Here is a 22,119-nt window from a genome sequence, read left to right as displayed (position 1 = left end):
GACAGAGAGGGAGAGAGAGAAGCAGAGACACAGGCAGAAGGAGAAGCAGGCTCCATGCAGGTATAAAAAAGAATCAAGTGGCGGGGGGATGGAGGGGAGCCAGGCTAAAGCCGGGTGGAGAGCCTGGGGACAGGAAAGCCCCACCCCGGAGAAGCAGGAACTTTAAAAATCCGCACCGGATTCTTCCCCACGGAAAGGCGCTCAGCAGGGAAGCCGGGCCGAAGCGCAGGAGGGGCAGCGGGGCCTCCAGTCTCCCGGGGTCCCCAGTAGAGGAGGTGCGCCCCGGGGAGCGCGCCCACCCCGCGGGCCCAGCGCGGTAAAGGGCTGGAGCGCCGGGCGGGGCCTGGGGAGCAGCTCAGGTGGGGGCTCCGCGCGGAGGGGGCTGCGCCCTGCTGCCTTAGGGAGCCGCTGGCCCGGGAGTGTGATTCCAGCAGCAGAGGCCCCGGAGCCCAGGGCACCGGGGGACACAGCCCAGGATCCTGCGCTCCCCCCGGGACAGGCAGAGGCCGGGAGCGCACAGGACAGCGAGGATGCTCCTGCCGCTGGGCGCCCTGCGGGCTGTGCAGGTCATCGCCCCCCGCCCCCGGAGCATCCAGGCCAGTGCGGATTGGGAGACTGAGGTAGTTACTGGGGGAGCTGACTCCAGGACTGGAGGCCTGCCTGCCGCCAGTGTGGTTGTTCCTCCTGGTGTCACCCTGTGCCTGGGAGAGGCGGGCCGCCAGGGAACAGGGGCCTCACAGGATAAACAGCTCCCACTGAGCCGTGCACCTGGCAGGGGGCTGCGCAGCTCCCCCAGGCTCACACACCTGAGAATCATCACAGCAGGCCCTCCCTCCCCCAGAAGACCAGCTGGAAGGACAGGGGAAGAGCAAGTTCTTGACGGAGCAGTGCTGGGAAGCTCCAGGGGAAGTCGAGGGATTTACAGTACATAGAACTAGAGGGTACCCCTCCTATTGTTTTTTCTTCCTTTTTCCAGTACAACCCATTTTTATACCAGACTGTAAATTTCCATTTTTTTCTCTTTTCCCACCTTAACTACAATATTTTACCACCTCTTCATTTTTAAGATTCTTTATTTTTGACTTTCATACTTCTACAATTACAGGTCTAGATATATTTTCCACTTCTAGATACCCTACAACATACTCAATTTTGGGAGATATACAAGATATGTTTTTTGTTTGTATGTTTTGTGTTTTTTGTTTGCCTCATTTTGTTCTACAATGGTGGAAGTTAATACCTTCTAAAAATGACCAGTATGCACCCAGAATCAAGTGATACACCGTGCTGGTTCGTTCTGTGAGATTCCTCATTCCCATTCTGCACCCCTCTATGTTTTTGTGGTCAATGTTAGGGCTTTCTACAAGTATTTCTGGTTTATATAAATCTGGGACTGAGCATCTTCTAACATACAAAACTTAATATACTCAAAACCAAGAGGATCACCCTCTAGAACCCCTCAGACTACATTCTCCTTCTACTACAACTTCATCACCATCCACTACAATTTCATCACCACCACCATCTCCCAGCCCCCCCCCCCCCCCCCCCCCCCGCTTTTCTTTTTCTCTTCTTCTTTGGGATTCTTGGCCTTTTATTTTTTTACTACTTTTTTTAAACTTTGTTTTTCATTTTAGTGGTCCTTTTGTTTTATTTTGTTCTGATCTTTGTTTTCAATTTCTGGCCTCTGACCTCATCAGAATCATCTAGGGTGTAATTTGCTTAGGTCACGGTTGATATTCTTGACTCAGCCCACTCATACAGCCAATCTGCACTGAGCAAAATGACTCGAAAGAAGAACTCACTGCAAAAGAAAGAATCTACTCTCTGCCACAGAGTTACAGAATTTGGATTACAATTCAATGATAGAAAGCCAATTCAGAAGCACAATTAGAAAGCTACTGGTAGCTCTGGAAAAAAAGCATAAAGGAATCAAGAGACTTCATGACTGCAGAATTTAGATCTAATCAGGCCAAAATTAAAAATCAATTAAATGAGATGTAATCCAAACTGGAGGCCCTAATGATGAGGGTTAAAGAGGTAGAAGAAAGAGTGAGTGACATGGAAGACAAGTTGATGGCAAGGAAGGAAGCTGAGGAAAAAAGAGAAAAACAATTAAAAGACCATGGGGAAAGGTTAAGGGAAATAAAAGCCTCAGAAGAAAAAAAAATCTACCTATTATTGGGGTTCCAGAGAGGGCCAGAGGGCCAGAAAGCATATTTGAACAAATCATAGCTGAGAACTTCCCTAATTTGGTGAGGGAAACAGGCATTCAGATCCAGGAGATAGAGAGGTCCCTCCCAAAATCAATAAAAACCGTTCAATACCTTGACATTTAATAGTGAAACTTGCAAATTCCAAAGATAGGGAAAATCCTTAAAGCAACAAGAGACAAGATTTCCCTAACTTTAATGGAGAAAAAGAATAGATTAACAGCAGATCTTTCCACAGAGACCTGGCAGGCCAGACAGGGCTGGCAGGATATATTCAGGGTACTAAATGAGAAGAACATGCAGCCAAGAATACTATATCCAGCAAGGCTCTCATTCAGAATAGGAGAGATAAAGAGCTTCCAAGATAGGCAGAAACAGAAAGAATATGTGACCACCAAACCAGCTCTGCAAGAAATATTAAGGGGGAACCTATAAAAGAAAGAGGAAGCCCAAAGAAATAATCCACAAAAACAGGGACTAAATAGGTATTACGATGACACTAAATTCATATCTTTCAACAGTAACTCTGAACATGAATGGGCTTAATGAGCCCATCAAAAGACCCAGGGTTTCAGACTGGATAAAAAAGCAAAACCCATCTATTTGCTGTCTACAAGAGACTCATTTTAGACCTAAGGACACCTACAACCTGAAAATGAAAAGTTGGAGAACCATTTACCATTCAAATGGTCCTAAAAAGAAAGCTGGGGTAGCAATCCTCATATTAGATAAGTTAAAGTTTATCCCAGACTGTAGTAAGAGATGAAGAGGGATGCTATATCATATTTAAAGGGACTCTCCAACAAGAAGACCTAACAATTATGAATATTTATAACCCTAGTGTGGGAGCTGCCAAGTATATCAATTAATAACAAAAGTAAAGACATACTTAGATAATAATACACTAATAATAGGAGACTTCAACACGGCACTTTCTGCAAATGACATATCTTCTAAGCACACATCACCAAAGAAACAAGAGCTTTAAATGATACACTGGACCAGATGGATTTCACAGATTTATACAGAACTTTGCATCCGAGTGCAACCGAATACACATTTTTCTCAAGTGCACATGGAAATTTCTCCAGAATAGACCACATCCCGAGTCACAAATCACAACTGATACCAAAAGATTGGGATCGTCCCCTGCATATTTTCAGACCATAATGCTTTGAAACTTGAACCCAATCACAAGAAGAAATTTGGAAGAAACTCAAACATGTGGAGGTTAAAGAGCATCCTACTAAAAGATGAAAGGGTCAATCAGGAAATTAGAGAAGAATTAAAATGATTCATGGAAACTAAAGAACATGAAGATACAACCTTTCAAAATCTTTGGCATACAGCAAAAGCAGTCCTAAGAGGGAAATACATCACAATACAAGATCCCTCAAAAAATTGGAAAAAACTCAAATACAGAAGCTAACCTCGCACCTAAAGGAACTGGAGAAAAAACAGCACATAAACCTACACCAAGCAGAAGAAGAGAGTTAATAAAGATTCGAGCAGAATTCAATGAAATAGAGACCAGAAGAACTGTAGAACAGATCAACAAAACGAGGAGTTGGTTCTTTGAAATAATTAATAAGATAGACAAAACATTAGCCAGCTTTATTAAAAAGAAAGGTAAAAGACCCAAATTAATAAAATCATGAGTGAAAAAGGAACGATCACAACCAACACCAAGGAAATACAAACGATTTTAAAAACATATTATGAGCAGCTATATGCCAATAAATTAGGCAATCTAGAAGAAATGGGCGCATTTCTGGAAAACCACAAAATACCAAAATGGGAACAGGAAGAAATAGAAAACTTGAACAGGCCAATAACCAGGGAGGAAATTGAAGCAGTCCTCAAAAAACTCCCACGACACAAAAGTCCAGGGCCAGGGCAGCCCAGGTGGCTCAGTGGTTTAGCACTGCCTTCGGTCTGGGTCATGATCCCAGAGACCCAGGATCGAGTCTCATGTCAGGCTCCCTGCATGGAGCCTGTTTCTCCCTCTGCGTGTGTCTCTGACTCTCTCTCAGTGTCTCTATGAGTAAATAAATAAATAAAATCTAAAAAAAAAAAAAAAAAAGTCCAGGGCCAGATGGCTTCCCAGGGGAATTCTATCAAACATCTAAAGAAGAAATAATACCTATTCTATTAAAGCTGTTTTAAAAGATAGAAAGCGATGGAATACTTCCAAACTCATTTTATGAGGCCAGCATTACCTTAATTCCAAAACCAGACAAAGACTCCACCAAAAAGGAGAATTATAGACCAATATCTCTGATGAACACAGATGCAAAAATTCTCAACAAGATACTATCTAATAGGATCCAACAGTACATTGAGATTATTCACAATGACCAAGTGGGATTTATCCCCAGTATGCAAGGTTGGTTCAACACTCATAAAACAATCATTGTGATAGATCATATCAACAAGAGAAAAAACAAGAACCATATGATCTTCTCAATAGATGCAGAGAAATCATTTGACAAAATACAGCATCCATTCCTGATCAAAACTCTTCAGAGTATAGGGATAGAGGGAATATTCCTCAGCATCTTAAAAGCCATCTATGAAAAGCCCACAGCAAATATCATTCTCAATGGAGAAACACTGAAAGCTTTTCCTCTAAGATCAGAAACATGACAGGGATGTCTACTATCACCACTGCTATTCAAAATAGTACTAGAAGTCCTAGCCTCAGCAATCAGACAACAAAAAGAAATAAAAGGCATTCAAATTGGTAAAGAAGTCAAACTCTCCCTCTTTGCAGATGACGTGATACTGTACGTAGAAAACCCAAAAGACTCCATCCCAAGATTGCTAGAACTCATACAGCAATCCAGCAATGTATCAGGATATAAAATCAATGCACAGAAATCAGTGGCATTTCTACACACTAACAATGAGACTGAAGAAAGAAAAATTAAGAAATCAATCCCATTTACAATTGCACCCAAAAGCATAAGATACCTAGGAATAAACCTAACCAAAGAGGTAAAGGATCTAAACCCTAAAAACTACAGAACACTTCTGAAAGAAACTGAGGAAGACACAAAGAGATGGAAAAATATTCTATGCTCATGGATTAGAAGAATTAATATTGTGAAAATGTCAATGCTACCCAGGGCAATTTACACATTTAATGCAATCCCTATCAAAATGCCATGGACTTTCTTCAGAGAGTTGGAACAAATAATATTAAGATTTGTATGGAATCAGAAAAGACCCCGAATAGCCAGGGGAATATTGAAAAAGAAAACCATATCTGGGGGCATCACAATACCAGATTTCAAGTTGTACTACAAAGCTATGAGCATCAATACAGTGTGGTACTGGCACAAAAACAGACACATAGATCAATGGAACAGAATAGAGAACCCAGAAATGGGCCCTCAACTCTATGGTCAACTAATATTCGACAAGGCAGGAAAAAGGACAGTCTCTTCAATAAATGGTGCTGGGAAAATTGGACATCCACATGCAGAAGAAAGAAACTAGACCATTCTCTTACACCACGCACAAAGATAAACTCAAAACGGATGAAAGGTCTAAATGTGAGACAAGAATCCATGAAAATCCTAGAGAAGAACACAGGCAACACCCTTTTTGAACTTGGCCATAGTAACTTCTTGCAAGAAACATCTATGAAGGCAAGAGAAACAAAAGCAAAAATGAACTATTGGGACTTGATCAACATAAAAAGCTTCTGCACAGCAAAAGAAACAGTCAACAAAACTCAAAGACAGCCTACAGAATGGGAGAAGATATTTGCAAATGACATATCAGATAAAGGGCTAGTTTCCAAGATCTATAAAGAACTTATTAAACTCAACAGCAAAGAAATAAACAGTCCAATCATGAAATGGGCAAAAGACATGAACAGAAATTTCACCAAAGAAGACATACACATGGCCAAAAAGCCCATGAGAAAATGCTCTGCATCACTTGCCATCAGGGAAATACAAATCAAACCCACAATGAGATACCACCTCACACCAGTGAGAATGGTGAAAATTAACAAGGCAGGAAACCACAAATGTTGGAGAGGATGTGGAGAAAGGGGAACACTCTTGCACTGTGGGTGGGAATGTGAACTGGTACAGCCACTCTTGGAAAACCGTGTGCAGGTGCCTCAAAGAGTTAAAAATAGAGCTACTCTACAACCCAGCAATTGCACTGCTGGGGATTTACCCAAAGATACAGATGCAGAGAAATGGCAGGACACCTGCACCCCAATGTTTATAGCAGCAATGTCCACAATAGCCAAACTGTGGAAGGAGCCTTGATGTCCATTGGAAGATGAATGGATAAAGAAGCTGTGGTCTATATATACAATGGAATGTCACTCAGCCATCAGAAACGATGAATACCCACCATTTGCTTCGATGTGGATAGAACTGGAGGGTATTATACTAAGTGAAGTAAGTCAGTCAGAGAAGGACAAGCATTATATGGTTTCATTCTTTTGGGGAATATAAAAAATAGTGAAATGGATTAAAGGGGAAAGGAGAGAAAATGAGTGGGAAATATAGAGGGTGACAGAACATGAGAGACTCCTAACTCTGGGAAATGAACAAGGGGTAATGGAAGGGGAGGTGGGTGGTGGGATGGGGTGACTGGATGATGGGCACTGAAAGGGGCACTTGACGGAATGAGCACTGTATGTTATACTATATGTTGGCAAATCAAACTCCAATAAAAAATATACAAAAAAAAAAGAAACTGAAATCTGGTTCTTTGAAAAGATCAATAAAATGATTAACCTCTAGCCAGGATAACTAAGGAAATAAATATACAAATTACAAATATCAGAAATGAAAGAAGGGCCATCACTATTAATTCCTTTGACATTAAAAAGATAAAAAACAATATTATGAATGCTATGTCCTCAGATCTGATAACCTAGCTGAAATGGATCAATTCATTGGAAGATATAATCTGCCCAAATTTACACAAGGGGAAACAGGTAATCTGAATAGACTTTGTGTTATTGTACTTATGCTGCCTTAACAAAATATAACAGGAAGGGATGCCTGGGTGGCTCAGTGGTTGAGCATCTGCCTTCAGCTCAGGTCATGATCCCGGGATCCTAAGATCGAGTCCCGCATTGGGCTCCCCATGGGGAGCCAGCTTTTCCCTCTATGTCTCTGCCTCTCTCTCTCTCTCTCTGTGTCTCTCATGAATAAACAAACAAACAAACAAACAAATAAAATCTTTAAAAAAACAACAATAGGCTCAGTTGAATAAATAATGCTAATTTATTTTCTCAGAGTTCTGGAAGATAGAAGTTTGGATCAAAGTTCTGGCTGATTTGGGTTTTTGATGAGCCCTCTTTTCCTGGCTTGTAGACGGCCAACTTCTCACTGTATTGTCACATGACCTTTCTTCTATGTGCATATGGAGAGAGAGAGTACTCTGCTAGCTCTCTCTTTTTTTAAGGTCATTAATTCTATCAGATGAAGAACATACTTTTATGACCTTATTTAACCTGGTTACTTCCTTAGAGGCCTCATCTCTAAATACAGTCACACTGGAAGTTAGCATATCAACATATGAATTTGGGGCAGATACAACTATGCAGTCCATAACTATATCTATTAAAAAATTGAGTCAATAATTATTAGCCTTCCAAAACAGAAAGCACCACACTAAGATGGGTTTTTGGAGAATTCTACCAAACTTATAAGAAGAAATTCTACCAATTCCTTACAGTCTCTTCCAGAAAATAGCAGAAGAAATACTTCTCTAATTATTCTACAAATCCAGTGTTACCCTAATACCAAAACTAGACAGTAGATAGTATAAGAAAACTACAGACCAATATCTCTCAAGAACATGGATACAAAAATTCTTAACAAAATATTAGCAAATTGAATCAAACAATGTATAAAAAGATAAACACACTAAAACAGTGATATTTAACTCAGGTGTGTAAGGCTGTTTCAACATTCAAAAATCAATTAATGTTATCTATCACATCAAGCAACTAAAGAAGAAAAAGCACATCTATCAGTAGATGCAGAAAAGGCATTTGACAAAATCCAATACCCTTTCATGATCAAAATTCTAAGCAAAACAAGTATAGAGGGAAACATCCTCAACTTGATAAAGAACATTCCCAAAAAGCCTATGGTCAACATCATACTTCAATATGAGAAAGTAGAAACTTTCCCACTAAGACCAAGAACAAAACAAGAATGTCCCTTTTCACCACTTGTCAACTAAAAATCCTGGCTAGTGTAATAAGAAATAAAAAACATATAGATTAGAAAGAAAAAAATTAAATTGCCTTTGTTTGCAAATGACATATTTGTCTATGTAGAAAATCTAAAAATATAAAAGAATTGACAAAAAAATCCTAGAACTAAGAAACCAATTATAGCAAGGTTGCAGGATGCAACATCAACATCCAAAAAGTCAGTTGCTTTCCTGTATAGCAATGACAAGTGGAATTTGAAGTTAAAAACAGGATACAATTTGCACTGGCACCCAAAAAAGTGAAATACTTAGGTATAAATCTCACAAATCATGTACAAGATCTATATGAGAAAAACTACAAAAATGTGATGAAATAACTCAAAGAATTAAATAAATGAAGAGACATTCATGAAGAGGAACAATCGATATTGTCAGGGTGTCAGTTCTTCCCAATCTGATCTATAGATTTACTGCAATCTCACTCAAGATTGCAGCAAGTTATTTTGTGTATAATTGACAGACTGATTCTAATGTTTATATGGAAGGTCAAGAGACCAAGAATAGGCAACAATTGTTTTGGAGAACACAACACATATTCAACACATATTGAAGGAGAATACAACTGGAAAACTGAGATTACTGGACTTCAAGACAATGTATTGGTAAAAAAAAAAAATAGGCAAATACGTCAATAGAATAGAATTTTGTGGATATCAACAAACTGATTTTCTATAAAGTTCAATTTATATGAAGATTCAAAAGACCCAGAATAGCCAACATAATATTTAAGAACAAAGTCAAGGACTGAACTACCCTTCTAACAAGATTTACTGTAAATCTAAGTCAATACTACAAAAGAACAAATACAGATCAGTGATACAGAATAAAGAGTCCAGAAATACACCCATATAAATATAGCTACCCGATCTTTGACAAAGAAGCAAGGGCCATATAGTGAACAGTCTTTTTAACAAATGGTGCTAGAACAACTGGATATCCCCATGCAAAAAAAAAAAAAAAGAATCTAGATACTCTTCACAAAAATTAACTCAAAATGGATCAGGAACCTAAACGTAAAAGGCAAAATCATAAAATTCCTAGATTACACAGGAGAAAATCTAGGTGATCTTAGGTATGTCAATGGATTTTTATTTTTTATTTTTTTGTCAGTGATTTTTTAGATACAACACCATGAGCCATGAAAGAATTGATAAGTTGGACTTCATTAAAATTTAAAATTTCTGCTCTGCCAAAGACACTGTCAAAAGAATGAGAAGGCACACCACAAACTGGGAGAAAATATTTGTAAAAGGCCTGTTGAAAGACTGTCACCCAAAACAACAATAAAAAAATGAACAATTAAACTGATTCAAAAGTAGCCAAAAGACCCAACAGATGCATCACTGAAGAAAATATAAAGATGGCAAATTAGCAAAGGAAAAATTCTAAACATCATGTGTCATTAGCAAATTGCAAATTAAAATCAGGTAACACTACACATCTATTAGAATGGTCAAAACCCAGAACACTGACAAGACCAAATGTTGGCAAGGATGTGGAGCAAGAGGAACTCTTACTCTTTGCTAGTGGAATGCAAAATTGTTATAGCTACTTCAGAAGACAGGATTTTTACAAAACTAAACATACTCTTGCCATATGATCAGCAATCACACTCTCTAGTATTTAAGCAAAGAGTTGAAAACTTATGTACATACAAAAACCTATATGCAAATGTTTACAACAGTTTTATTCATAAAGTTCAAAACTTGGAAGCAACCAGAATGTCTTTCAGTAGGTGAATAAACTGTGGTACATCCAGAGAATGGAATATTTAGTACTAAAAAGAAGTGAGCTATCAAGCCATGAAAAGAACATGGAAAGACTTTAAGTGCATATTATTAAGTGAAAAAACCAATTTGAAAAGGCTCTATTTCTTGTTTGTTTTTTTTAAGTAACCTCTACATCTAACATGGGGCTTGAACTCATGACCCCGAGATCAAGAGTCACATAGTTGGTAGTTACATAGATTTTTGCTTTTTAAGAGTCCATTAAAGTGTATGTGTATATTTGGTGGACTTTTATGTGTAACCCAAATTTTAAAAATCTAATAAACATCAAAACACCAATACTACTGTAGAGAAATGTATAGGTAAGATCATGATTTAAGCAGAGCAAAAACATCCTTTTGTGAGAAGCCATCCTTATCAAATCCTCATCCTAGTTTTCCCAGCCAAGTTTTTTAAAACAAATAAAAGAAAAAAAGCAAGTAACTTACAGAAGAAGATTGGCACATAACAAAAAAGAAAACAGCAGCTTGTCCTTCTCAAATAGTGATCGGCATATATTACAATATAAGTTGTATGTGAAGTGGTCATTTAAGTACCGTAGGCGCTTTTCCAAAATTTTGGATTTGTTACTGAAAGGTTGAAAAACAAGCAAATATGTTGAGTCAAACAAAGCTAACAAAAAATAAGTACCATATGAATTAACATGTAAGTATCCATTGTTAATTATGAAAATACACACACACACACACACACACACACACGAGTGCATATAAAACTGGTGAAATCTGGGGGCGCCTGGGCAATGAAGTTGGTTAAGCATCCAACTCTTGGTTTTGGCTAAGGTCCTGATCTCAGGTGGTAGGATGGAGCCCCACAGTGGCTCTGTGCTCAGCCATGGAGTCTGCTTGAGTTTCTTTCCCCCTCTCCACCTTCTCAAAGAAATAAATAAAATCTTTAAAAAAGAAAAAAAAAAAAACTCTGGTGAAATCTGAATAAGCTCTGTGAATTTCCCGGCTTTGATATGGTACTATGGTAACGCAAAATGTTACCACTGGAGAAACCAAGTGAAGAATACATGGAACTTCCCTGTATAGTTTTATGTGTATGCAACTCCTGGTAAATTTATGTAAAGAAACACAGTATAATTCTATAAGAAAATGAAATAGGGTTTACACCATGTCTCTATTTTCAAAATTCTACACTTCTTTTTTTAAATTTTTATTTATTTATGATAGTCTCACAGAGAGAGAGAGAGAGAGAGGCAGAGACACAGGCAGAGGGAGAAGCAGGCTCCATGCACCAGGAGCCCAACGTGGGATTCGATCCCGGGTCTCCAGGATCGTGCCCTGGGCCAAAGGCAGGCGCCAAACCGCTGCACCACCCAGGGATCCCTACACTTCTTATTGCATTCCAAAATGACTGAAAACAATCAGTTAATTAAAAGATACCTATATTGAATCCTTATTAGTGTGAGATTTATGTTGGGCAGGGAACTGTAAGAGATAAAGAAATGTTTTTGTTCCAAAGAAACATCAAATCTAGATCAATATGTATATATTTTTTAAAAATATGTGAAAAGTCAGAAAATATATGGACAAAAGGTTAATTCTGGGTATGATTTTGGCTGATATTTTCCTTCTTTTAAACATACTCTTATATGTTTAAAATTTTGCAATAATCATGTATTACTTTCTTTTTTTTAGTTCAAAAAATTTTCAGTAATACTTAAAGGAATGTAAGATGATACACCCATTCTGGGAAAGTTTGGCAGCAACTTTTAAAAAAACAAACAAGCAAGTACCACATGACCTAGTAATTGCACTTCTGGGCATTTATCCCCAAAATGAAAACTTATGTTCACACAAATACCTGTACATGCATGTTTATAGCAATTTTATTTATAATAGCTAAAAACTGGAAGTAACCAGATTTGCTGTAGTATATCAATATCATGAAATATTTCTTAGCAATTAAAAGGAACAATATACTGACACACACAACGATCTGAATGAATCCCCAGAGAATTAAGAATTGAGATTAAAAAAGACAATCCTGGGCAACCTGGGTGGCTCAGCAGTTTAGCACCACCTTCAGCCCAGGATGTGATTCTGAAGAGCCAGGATCGAGCCCCATGTCAGGCTCCCTGCATGGAGCCTGCTTCTCCCTCTGCCTCTCTCTCTCTGTTTCTCATGAATAAATAAATAAAATATTTTTTAAAAAGCCAATCCTTAAAAGTTATGTGCCATATATGGGGCACCTGGGGGCTCAGTCAGTTAAGGGTCCAACTCTTGATTGTAGCTCAGGTCACGATCTCAGGATCAAGCCGCCACACAGGACTCTCCAATGAAGGAGGAGTCTGCTTAAGATTCTTTCCCTTTATCACCCCCTCCCTGCTCATGCTCACTCACTCTTTCTCTAAACTAAATCGTTTTTTAAAAAGTTATGTGCTATATATGATTGCATTTATATTACATTCTTGAAGTGATGAGATTATAGAAATGAAGAATGGATTGGTGGTTGTCAAAGGTTGAGGAGAGAGTAGGGATAGGAAAGAAGTGGGTATGGCTGTAAAAGAGCAGCATGGGAATCCTTATGATGGAAGTGTTCCCTATCTTGATTGTATCAACATTAATATCCTGGTTATGATCTTGTACTATTATAGAGGTTTTGAAGATGTCACCAGTGGGAAAACTGGGTAAAGATTATGGGAGATCACTGTATTATTTCTTTTCTTTTCTTAAGATTTTAATTTTTTTAAAGTAATTTCTACATCCAAAGTGGAACTCAAACCCACATTCCCGAATCAAGAGTTGCATGCTCCATTGAATGAGCCAGCTGGGACCCCCACTATATTATTTCTTATAACTGCATGTGATTCTACATTTATCTCAAAATTAATTTAATTTTAAAAAGCAATCTTGGCACATGGAAAGGGGATGGAAGAATAGGGGATGGTGACACTTCTCTGAGCAGACCATTTTGTATAGGATTAACTTCTGGAATCATATTAATGTGTATGTGCTCAAAAATATAGTAAAATTAAAATCAACAAGGATGAAGGGAAAACTCTAAAATGAAATACAAAAGAACCCTTAAACCAACAACATATGAACCTAACTATATTACACATGAATAAATATCATTGTACTGAAGGGAGAAAAAATTAATCAAGTAACTTTTAGATATATATTTTTCATGTACCAAAAATACTATAATTTTCTGTGTATGCATATGCATTTAATTCTCTTAAGTATCCCCAAGAATCACTGGATTTTTTGATTACTACCTCATATAGCAAATCTATGTTTAATTTTCCAGAGAATTTAAAAATATTTCCAAAGTGGCAATCCTGTAAAATCCAGGATTTTACAATCCTGCCAGTAGTGTATGAGGGTTCTGATGACTCTACATCCTTGCTGACACTTGATATTGATATTTATGTCAATTCCTCACCTTGAATTTCCTCCATTGTGTGGACTGTATAAATTCAAATTCCAAATCCCAACTGGGAAAGCTTAGGGATTTCAATCACTCAGGAGAGACTGTTCTACCAAGAGCCTATGTAGACTGTACATGCTAGGCTCAAATCATCCTTTTATTCTACTTAACAAACATAGCAGTTACTAAATACCAGACATTGTGATAAACACTTTACAGATATTAAATTTTCATAACAATTCTAAAAGGTAGGTACTATTATTATCTCTATTTTATAGATAAGGAAAATTGAGGCAATTACATACAGAAAGGTTAACTGAGTTGCCTGTATCAACATAGCTAGTATATGGTGGGAGTGAGACTTAATCCTTTACTCCAGTCTGACTCCAAAATCTGTGTATATTTATTAATTGATTAAAGTGAAAATATCTAGCAAATAATTAGAAGTGTAGGACTGAAGCTTTTTAAAAATATTATTTATTTACGATTTTCTTTTTTAAAAGGTTTTATTTATTTAGTTGAGAGAGAGAGAGAGACAGAGCATGTGAGAGAGCATAAGCAAGGGGAGAGGCAAAGGGAAAGGGAGAGGCAGACTCCTCACCAAACGGAACAGGACATGGGGTCAATCCCAGGATCCTGGGATCATGACCTGAGCTGAAGGCAGAGGCTTAACTGATTGAGACACTCAGGCACTCCTTAAGATTTTTAAAAGTAATCTCTACACCCAATGCGGAGCTCAAACTCACAAACTGAGATCAAGAGTTGCATGCTGTACTGACTGAGCCAGCAAGGCACCCTGGAACTGAAACTTTTTAGAGTTCTCAAGGGTGGAGAAAGGTACTGGAGTTGCCAGCAAAGATAAGTGCCATATTAAAATATTTAAAAGAGGTGGGGGAAGGACTAAAACTAATCCTTCTATGCCTACATCTTGAGTAGGGGTGAAACAAAACTTAGAAAAAAAAAGAGACTTTCTCTTTTTCTTTCAACTTTTCCATATATTTTTTAAAAGATTTATTTAATTTTTTTTTAGAGAAAGAGAGAGCATGGGCGGGAGGGGCAGAGGAAGAGGCAGAGAGGGAATCTCAAGCAGACTCCCAGCTGAGTGCAGAGCCCCATGCTGGGCTCAACCTCACAACCCTGAAATCACAACCTGAGTCGAAACCAAGAGTCAAACGCCTAATGGACTGTACCACAGAGGTGCCCTTCAACTTTTCCATATTTTTAAATGTTCCGTAATGAATACATATTACGTAATAAGAAACAAGTTAATGGGGTCCCTGGGTGGCTTAGTCCGTTAAGCATCTGCTTTCAGCTTAGGTCAGGATCCCAGGGTCCTGGGATTGAGCCCTGCATCAGTCTCCCTGCTAGCAGGGGGCCTGCTTTCCCTCTCTCCCTCTGCCCCTGCTCGTGCTCTTTCTCTCTCTCTTTCTTGCAAAAAAATAAAATCTTTTTTTTTTTAAAAGAAAAAAGTTATGTATATTTTTATGGAAAGGATGGTGAAAATCCAACTGAGGGAGGATAAATGAAGCAAGAAAATGTTTACCTGTCATGAATAGAGTTGATATAAAGGTTGACAAACCAGGTGAGAGAGTACTGGTACATGGGATCAATGTTAGCCAGGTCTGCAATGCTGAAGAATAATACTGATGAATGTTTAGCAATGGGTCTGTAGCCTTCTCGAGACTCTGCTATTTTGAGTTCTGTCTTTTCTGCAATCTAGAAGAAGAGAAAAATCAGGATTAAGACATAGGAAATGTGTTTTTGGATTATTTATTTTATTTATTTTTTTAATTTTGAGGCTTTTTACATATTTTTTTACTTTCTTTTTTATTTATTTATGATAGTCACACAGAGAGAGAGAGAGAGAGAGAGAGAGAGAGAGGCAAAGACACAGGCAGAGGGAGAAGCAGGCTCCATGCACCAGGAGCCCGATGTGGGATTCGATCCCAGGTCTCCAGGATTGCACCCTGGGCCAAAGGCAAGCGCCAAACCGCTGCACCACCCAGGGATCCTGGATTATTTATTTTTTATATAATAAAGTTTATATTTAAAAAATAGCCCCCAACTCAATGACATAATTATAGAGGAAGAGTTTATAAGAAAAGACTTATTATTATGCTAAAAGTTGTAAAGAAAGAAAGGAAAAGGAAGGAAAGAACTAGGAAGGGAGGGAAGAGGAAGATGAGAGGGAGGACAACAAAGAATGAAAAATAGTTTAAGGTTATGTTTCTTGTTTGGGGAATACCAGAGTTGTCAATCTTTGCTTATACTTTGCCTGAATCTGACATGTGTCTACTATAGTCACTCATCTTCTTTTATTTTAATAGGTCAGATAGAGAATGTGCACATGTGTATGTTTAAGGTATCAACATGTGCACCAGAACCCAGCACAAAGTCTGGCAAAGTAGATATTCAGAAATATTTCCTAGCTGATGGTGTTAGACATTAAAAGTAGCTTCTCATATGTTTAACTTTTCTGGACATAATAGGGGTCTTAGTATTTGACCCCCCAAAGAAAAAAATTCTCCAAGATAACAAGTTCTTCAACTGGTAACTCCTTCTGATAGATTGCTATTCTATAGGAAAAAGGTATAAAGCACTTATCCAAACCACTTCTCCTTTGGACACACTATCCACAGACTGTTGTGTATCATGTTTATACTGAATAATCTCATTTGTAGCTGACTCAATCAGGAGGTAAAGATAGAAATGGACGCAAGATTAGCTAAATCAATTTTTCCCACTAGAGAATTAGAACTTATAAGAGCCCCAAAAACGGAAGTCAAGTGGTACTGGGCACTAGTGCTAATAAAAGGTAATGGAACCAAATTTGGTTTCTCCATGCAAGGACCAGATACAAATGTTTTACAGGAGAAACTAGCCTTCTTATGGAGCAGAGAGGCACAGATGAAGACTACACAATATTACACAAAGAGCATAGAAACTTTCTATTATTCTTGAGGCCTGTATATACCTCTGTAATTGGGAAAATGCCCCCTTGTATCTTTTCTTTTCTTTTCTTTTCTTTTTTGAATATAGTTGACACACAATGTTACATTAGTTTCAGGTGTGCGACATAGTGATTGGACAAGTTTATACATTATGCTGTGTTCACCACAAGTGTAGACCATCTGTCAGTATAAGACACTATTATATTATCATTGACTATATTCCTTATGCTGCCCTTGTATCTTTCTTATGTGGGCTAATTTGAATAGGCTTCTGCTCCTTGCAAACAAACTTTCTCCCAAATTATACTAGGAGCAAACTGAAAAAGGATCAAAAGATTGCTAGGATTCTCTTTTCACCTGCTGTTTCTTTGTTATCTCATTGGACATCATTTTAGCAGAGTCTAAGACTTTAATTGCACTTTCATCTTCTAAAATGTTCCCTTCTGAAGATGATAGTGTTTCTAAAATTTTCTTCTCTATATCTTTTAGCTGTTTCTTATTAGCTGCAGACTGAAGAATAAGGGCATTTCGTTCCTCTTCTAACTCTGGTCTAAAAAGATAGAGAAACATTTAGTCTAAATCTGGAGTAGTTTATCTAAAATCATATCTGAATATTAGATATCACAATTTTGTAGAGAAATAATTTTGTAGACATGTAACACAAAGATATGTAGCACAAAGTTTATCCTAAGGAAAAAAAGTTATTTCCATACGAATGATTATTTGAGCAAAAAAAATGATCATCAATTGCATGTATGTAAAATGTGGCAGTAAAATGTACCACAGTAAATCTAAGAATGTGTTAAATTTATCCATATGGCTGAGGTGGTTATGTGAGGATAGGAACTGGAGAAGAAACACAATAGTCAACTTTTTATCTACTCCTTGGTTTTGTCATATTCAGTGTTATTTTCATTATGTATGTCTTCCACAGGAACAGAAAAGAAGACTTGTCATACAATTGCCCTTTCAAGAAGAAGACAAAACTGGCACTTACAATCTTCACAAAGACAGTATAAGACTTCAAAATAACATAATTCACGATGTTTTAGAATGTTAGGACTTGGTTCTATCTTGGATACTGTGCAAGTAGGATTCAAATATTAGAAGTAACTAAGGCACTTCATAGATTACATAATTTCACTTATAATTTGATTTCATGAAATAGACTGATAATGTTGTGTGAAGCTCCAAGTGGAATCAAAGATTTCCATCAGGAAACAATTCTTTACTACTAGCCCTATCAAATATCTTAATATATTTTCTCTTTTAAAAAAATAACACATGCTAGTAATAGAAAAATATATAAAGAATGAAAAAATAAGTTACCCATGATCTTATCATCCTCAGAGATGATCACTGCTAACATTCTGGCATATTCCCTCCCTAATTTTTTCTATATATATATATATATATATATATATATATATATATATATATATAGAAAAATATATATATATTCATTCATACATTAACTATATTTTTTTACAAAATATTATCCATACCATGCATAATTTTGTATCCTGCTTTTTCATTCTTATCTAAGTATTTCATCAATCATTCTTTTATAGAAAGACAAACATTATATGTTCTCATTCATTTGGGGAATTTAAATAATAGTGAAAGGGAATAGAAGGGAAGGGAGAAATGTGTGGGAAATATCAGAAAGGGAGACAGAACATAAAGACTCCTAACTCTGGGAAACGAACTAGGGGTGGTGGAAGGGGAGGAGGCAGGGGGGGTGGGGATGAATGGGTGACGGGCACTGAGGGGGGCAATTGATGGGATGAGCACTGGGTGTTATTCTGTATGTTGGTAAATTGAACACCAATAAAAAATAAATTTATTATAAAAAAATCATTCTTTTATTATTTCACTGTATTATTCAAATATTTCATTGATATCCTGCATTTAAGTCTTTGAACATATTTCTGATTTTGTCTACAGTATATATTCTTCTGTGTAACTTTTTTGCCTTAATCAGATACAACTCAGAAGTCATGGTATGTCTCCTGGATCCTACTACTAATACTAAGAGTCAAATATAATATGGTTGGCTTATAACTCACTTGTTCTTAGAGTGGCAATTTTACTTTTTTTTCTTAAGAGAGAGGAAGCAAGCATGCATGTGAGTAGGGGGGAGCGGTAGACGGAGAGTGAGAGAATCTTCAGCAGGCTCCATGCTCAACATGGAGATTGAAATGGGCCTTGATCTCAAGACCCTGAGATCATGACCTGAGCCAAAATCAAGAGATGGATTCTTAACCAACTGAGCCATCTAGCCACTCCAAGAATGGTTATTTTAAAGGACTATATACTTAATTTATAATAACAAAATGTAAAATTTAATAAGTTTTTGAAATAATCACACAACAAAAGTATTAATGGCCTACAAATATTCCTCTCTAAACCATCTGGAAGCATATAAGAAAATACATACCTCTCCTTTGCAACAACAATACCTAGTAACTGATCTTCAAGTCCTTCTGGAGTTATCATGAAATTTAGCAAAGATACCTTTGTAGCCAGTTCTGGCATAAAGTGTGGATTTCTCAGTTTTGTGGTGATATAAAACTTGAAATCAAAGGAATACTCAATAGTGACCTCACCAAGTCTGATGCAATCAATGCCACCTATATTTCAGAAAGCAAATGCATGATAAGTAGGCCAGAGTTGTATAGCCCCTCCTTCTATATTAAGGCTGTGTCTAGGCTACAAATAAAGGGTCCTAAAGTAATTTAAAATAGAATAGAGATATGACAAAATCACAGACATAGAGGCAAGAAAGCAATTACACAGCAGGGCTCATTCATTCTGGAGTGGCATAAGACATTTTCTCTGGTTGTCAGGGGCCTTATAAATCAAGATTCCTTTTGATCTTACCTCCTCCATCAATTTTCAATCATAATTCCAAGATTATTTGTATATGAATTAAGCTCTTCAAAGTACTACAGTTTATGAAAGAGTCCGAATGTCTATCAACTGATGAATGGATTAAGACGTGGTATATATATATATAATGGAGTATTACTCAGCCATCAAAAAGAATGAAATCTTACCACTTGCAATGATATGGTTGGAGCTATAGTATATTACGCTAAGCAAAATACGTCAGAGAAAGATAAATACCATATACTTTCACTCATATGTGGAATTTAAGAAACAGAACGGATGAACATAGGGAAAGGGGGGAAAAAAGAGAAAGAGGCAAACCATAAGAGACTCTTAACTATAGAGAACAAACTGAGGATTGCTGGAAGAAATGTGCACTGAGGATGGGCAAAATGAGTAATGGGTATTAAGGAGGGCCCTGTGATGAGCATTGGGTGTTATATATGAGTGATGAATCACTAAATTCTACTCCTGAAACCAATATTATACTATATGTTAACTAACTAGAATTTAAATAAAAACTAAGAGCCAAGAAAAGAAAAATAAAGTATTAGAGTTTGGCAGAGATAAAATTTTTGAAGTAGAAAGATGTAAGGTGGGTACTGTTTAACTTAAAGTCAAGTTTAGTCCACATTAACCATTACTATTCATAATAATGGGCTGTGTGAGCTCCATGGTCACAAGACAAAGGGATTTCAAACTGGCTTTAACTTCTTTATGTTCTCTACTGAAGAGCAGTCTAGATAACAGAGGTTAACATAATGAACAGAGGGCAAGATATTTATTTTAGATTATCCAACCAAAATTCATTTCGTTCTAAATTCCTTTCACACATAACGATGACACAGAAGTTCTGAGTTATTAACATTATCCTTGAATTTATGTAGTGGTTTTCTTGTCTCAAAGATCATTGAAACATCTTTCAGTTCTACCAACTAATATAAATTAACTTCTACCTTGCTTGAAAGTTTGTCTAAGTAGTAAAGGCTCCAAAGATGGGTCCAGTTCTTCGCCAACATTTTCTAATAGAAGTGGAGTTCCAAATTGAATACAATTTTCCAATGTTCTCATATAGTCTGAATCAGATAGCTTAATAACACTAAGCTGATTTTCTTTTTCAGAGTTTTTGATCCACTTATTAGCTTGACCCTGAGGGTCAATCATTAAAGGCCTAGAATATAATAAGAAACATTGTGAGGGAAACAAATAGATGTTGATATTTCTTTAAAATTATGTATTTTAAATAACAAACATCACCATCAATCTGTACAAATGCAAAGTGTTTCACATAGAAATCAGGATTAATCTTTATAAGAAAGAAGAGATTTACTTTTAAATGAGTTTTATTGTCATTTGTTTTTGAAATGAGGAAATTCAGTCTCTGGGAGTACTTTGTTCAAATTTCCAAAACTAGTTCAATGTCGCAAGGAGAATCTTGTGAATCTGTAAGCTGTGTTCTTTCCAATATAATGCATGGTCTTTGTGGTAGTCTTAATAAATGACATCTATTAACATAATATAAAAATAAACCTATTTATTTGATAAAAATTTAAAATAAGAGATCCACTAGCCTATAGTGGATTTCCTCAGGTTATGAAAAACTAAGTTTCCAAATTTTATCTGGTATATATTTGAGATCTATAGGGTAAATTTTTCTATGTAATTATGGTAAGGGCTTTGGGTTCAAGAACAAATAATTCATGGTTTCAGATATTTAAAATCTGACATGCTTTCCTCTTCCTCAGTTATAGTACTGACTGTCTTAGGTTCCTTTTATATTCAGTACAGTGCATTAAATCATCTTTAAAAAGAGTTACTCCAGAAAGGAGAGTTTTTGTCCCAAGTTGTTTGACTTTCTCAGACATTGTCTTTCTGTTTCAACTTCTAGGGATAAAATCCTCTTTTCCTTTGCCTACAAAAAAAAATCTTTTTAATCAATTATTATCAGATAATGCTTTTTAAAATTTTTTCTTTCCTTTCTAAAAGACAAATAATCAGTATTTTTCACAGAGCCAGAAAAAACAATCCTAAAATTTGTATGAAACCACAAAAGACCCCAAATAGCCAAAGCAATCTTAAAAAAGAAAAGAAAAGCTGGAGGAGGCATCACAGTTCTGGACTTCAAGTTATACTATAGCTGTAGTGATGAAGACAGTATGGCACTGGCACAAAAAGAGACACATGTATCAATGGGACAGAATAGAAAATCCACAAATGAATCCACAGCTATATGGCCAACTAATTTTTGACAAAGCAGGAAAGAATGGAAAAAAGACAATCTCTTCAATAAACGGTGTTAGGAAAACTGGACAGCAACATGCAAAAGAATGAAACTTGACCACTTTCTTATATAATAAACAAAAATAAATTAAAAATGGAGGGAAGAGCTAAATGTGATACAGGTAACTATCAAAATCCTAGAGAAGAACATAGACAGTAACCTCTTTGACACTGGCCGTCACAACTTCTTACTAAATATGTCTCCTGAGGCAAGGGAAACAAAAACAAAAATAAACTCTTGGGACTTTATCAAGATAAAAAGCTTCTGCACAATGAAGGAAATAATCAACAAAACTAAAAGGCAACCTTCAGAATAGAAGATATTTGCAAATGACATATCAGATAAAGGGCTAGTAT

General features: G+C 36.8%; 1 protein-coding gene across 1 annotated transcript in view; it reads right to left on the bottom strand.

Annotated features, from left to right (window-relative positions):
• DNAH12 (dynein axonemal heavy chain 12) overlaps nucleotides 1-22,119 on the bottom strand; it is a 202,979-nt gene that overhangs the window by 38,534 nt on the left and 142,326 nt on the right. Inside the window, 5 exon segments of the mRNA XM_038566103.1 lie at nucleotides 10,690-10,830; nucleotides 15,183-15,355; nucleotides 16,948-17,140; nucleotides 19,031-19,223; nucleotides 20,439-20,653. Of these exon segments, the coding sequence (XP_038422031.1) occupies nucleotides 10,690-10,830; nucleotides 15,183-15,355; nucleotides 16,948-17,140; nucleotides 19,031-19,223; nucleotides 20,439-20,653 (915 nt within the window).

The sequence above is a fragment of the Canis lupus genome, chromosome 20 (genome assembly GCF_011100685.1).
Source record: "Canis lupus familiaris isolate Mischka breed German Shepherd chromosome 20, alternate assembly UU_Cfam_GSD_1.0, whole genome shotgun sequence".
In the NCBI taxonomy this organism is placed as follows: domain Eukaryota; kingdom Metazoa; phylum Chordata; class Mammalia; order Carnivora; family Canidae; genus Canis; species Canis lupus.
This window is presented reverse-complemented; position numbering and strand designations above follow the sequence as displayed.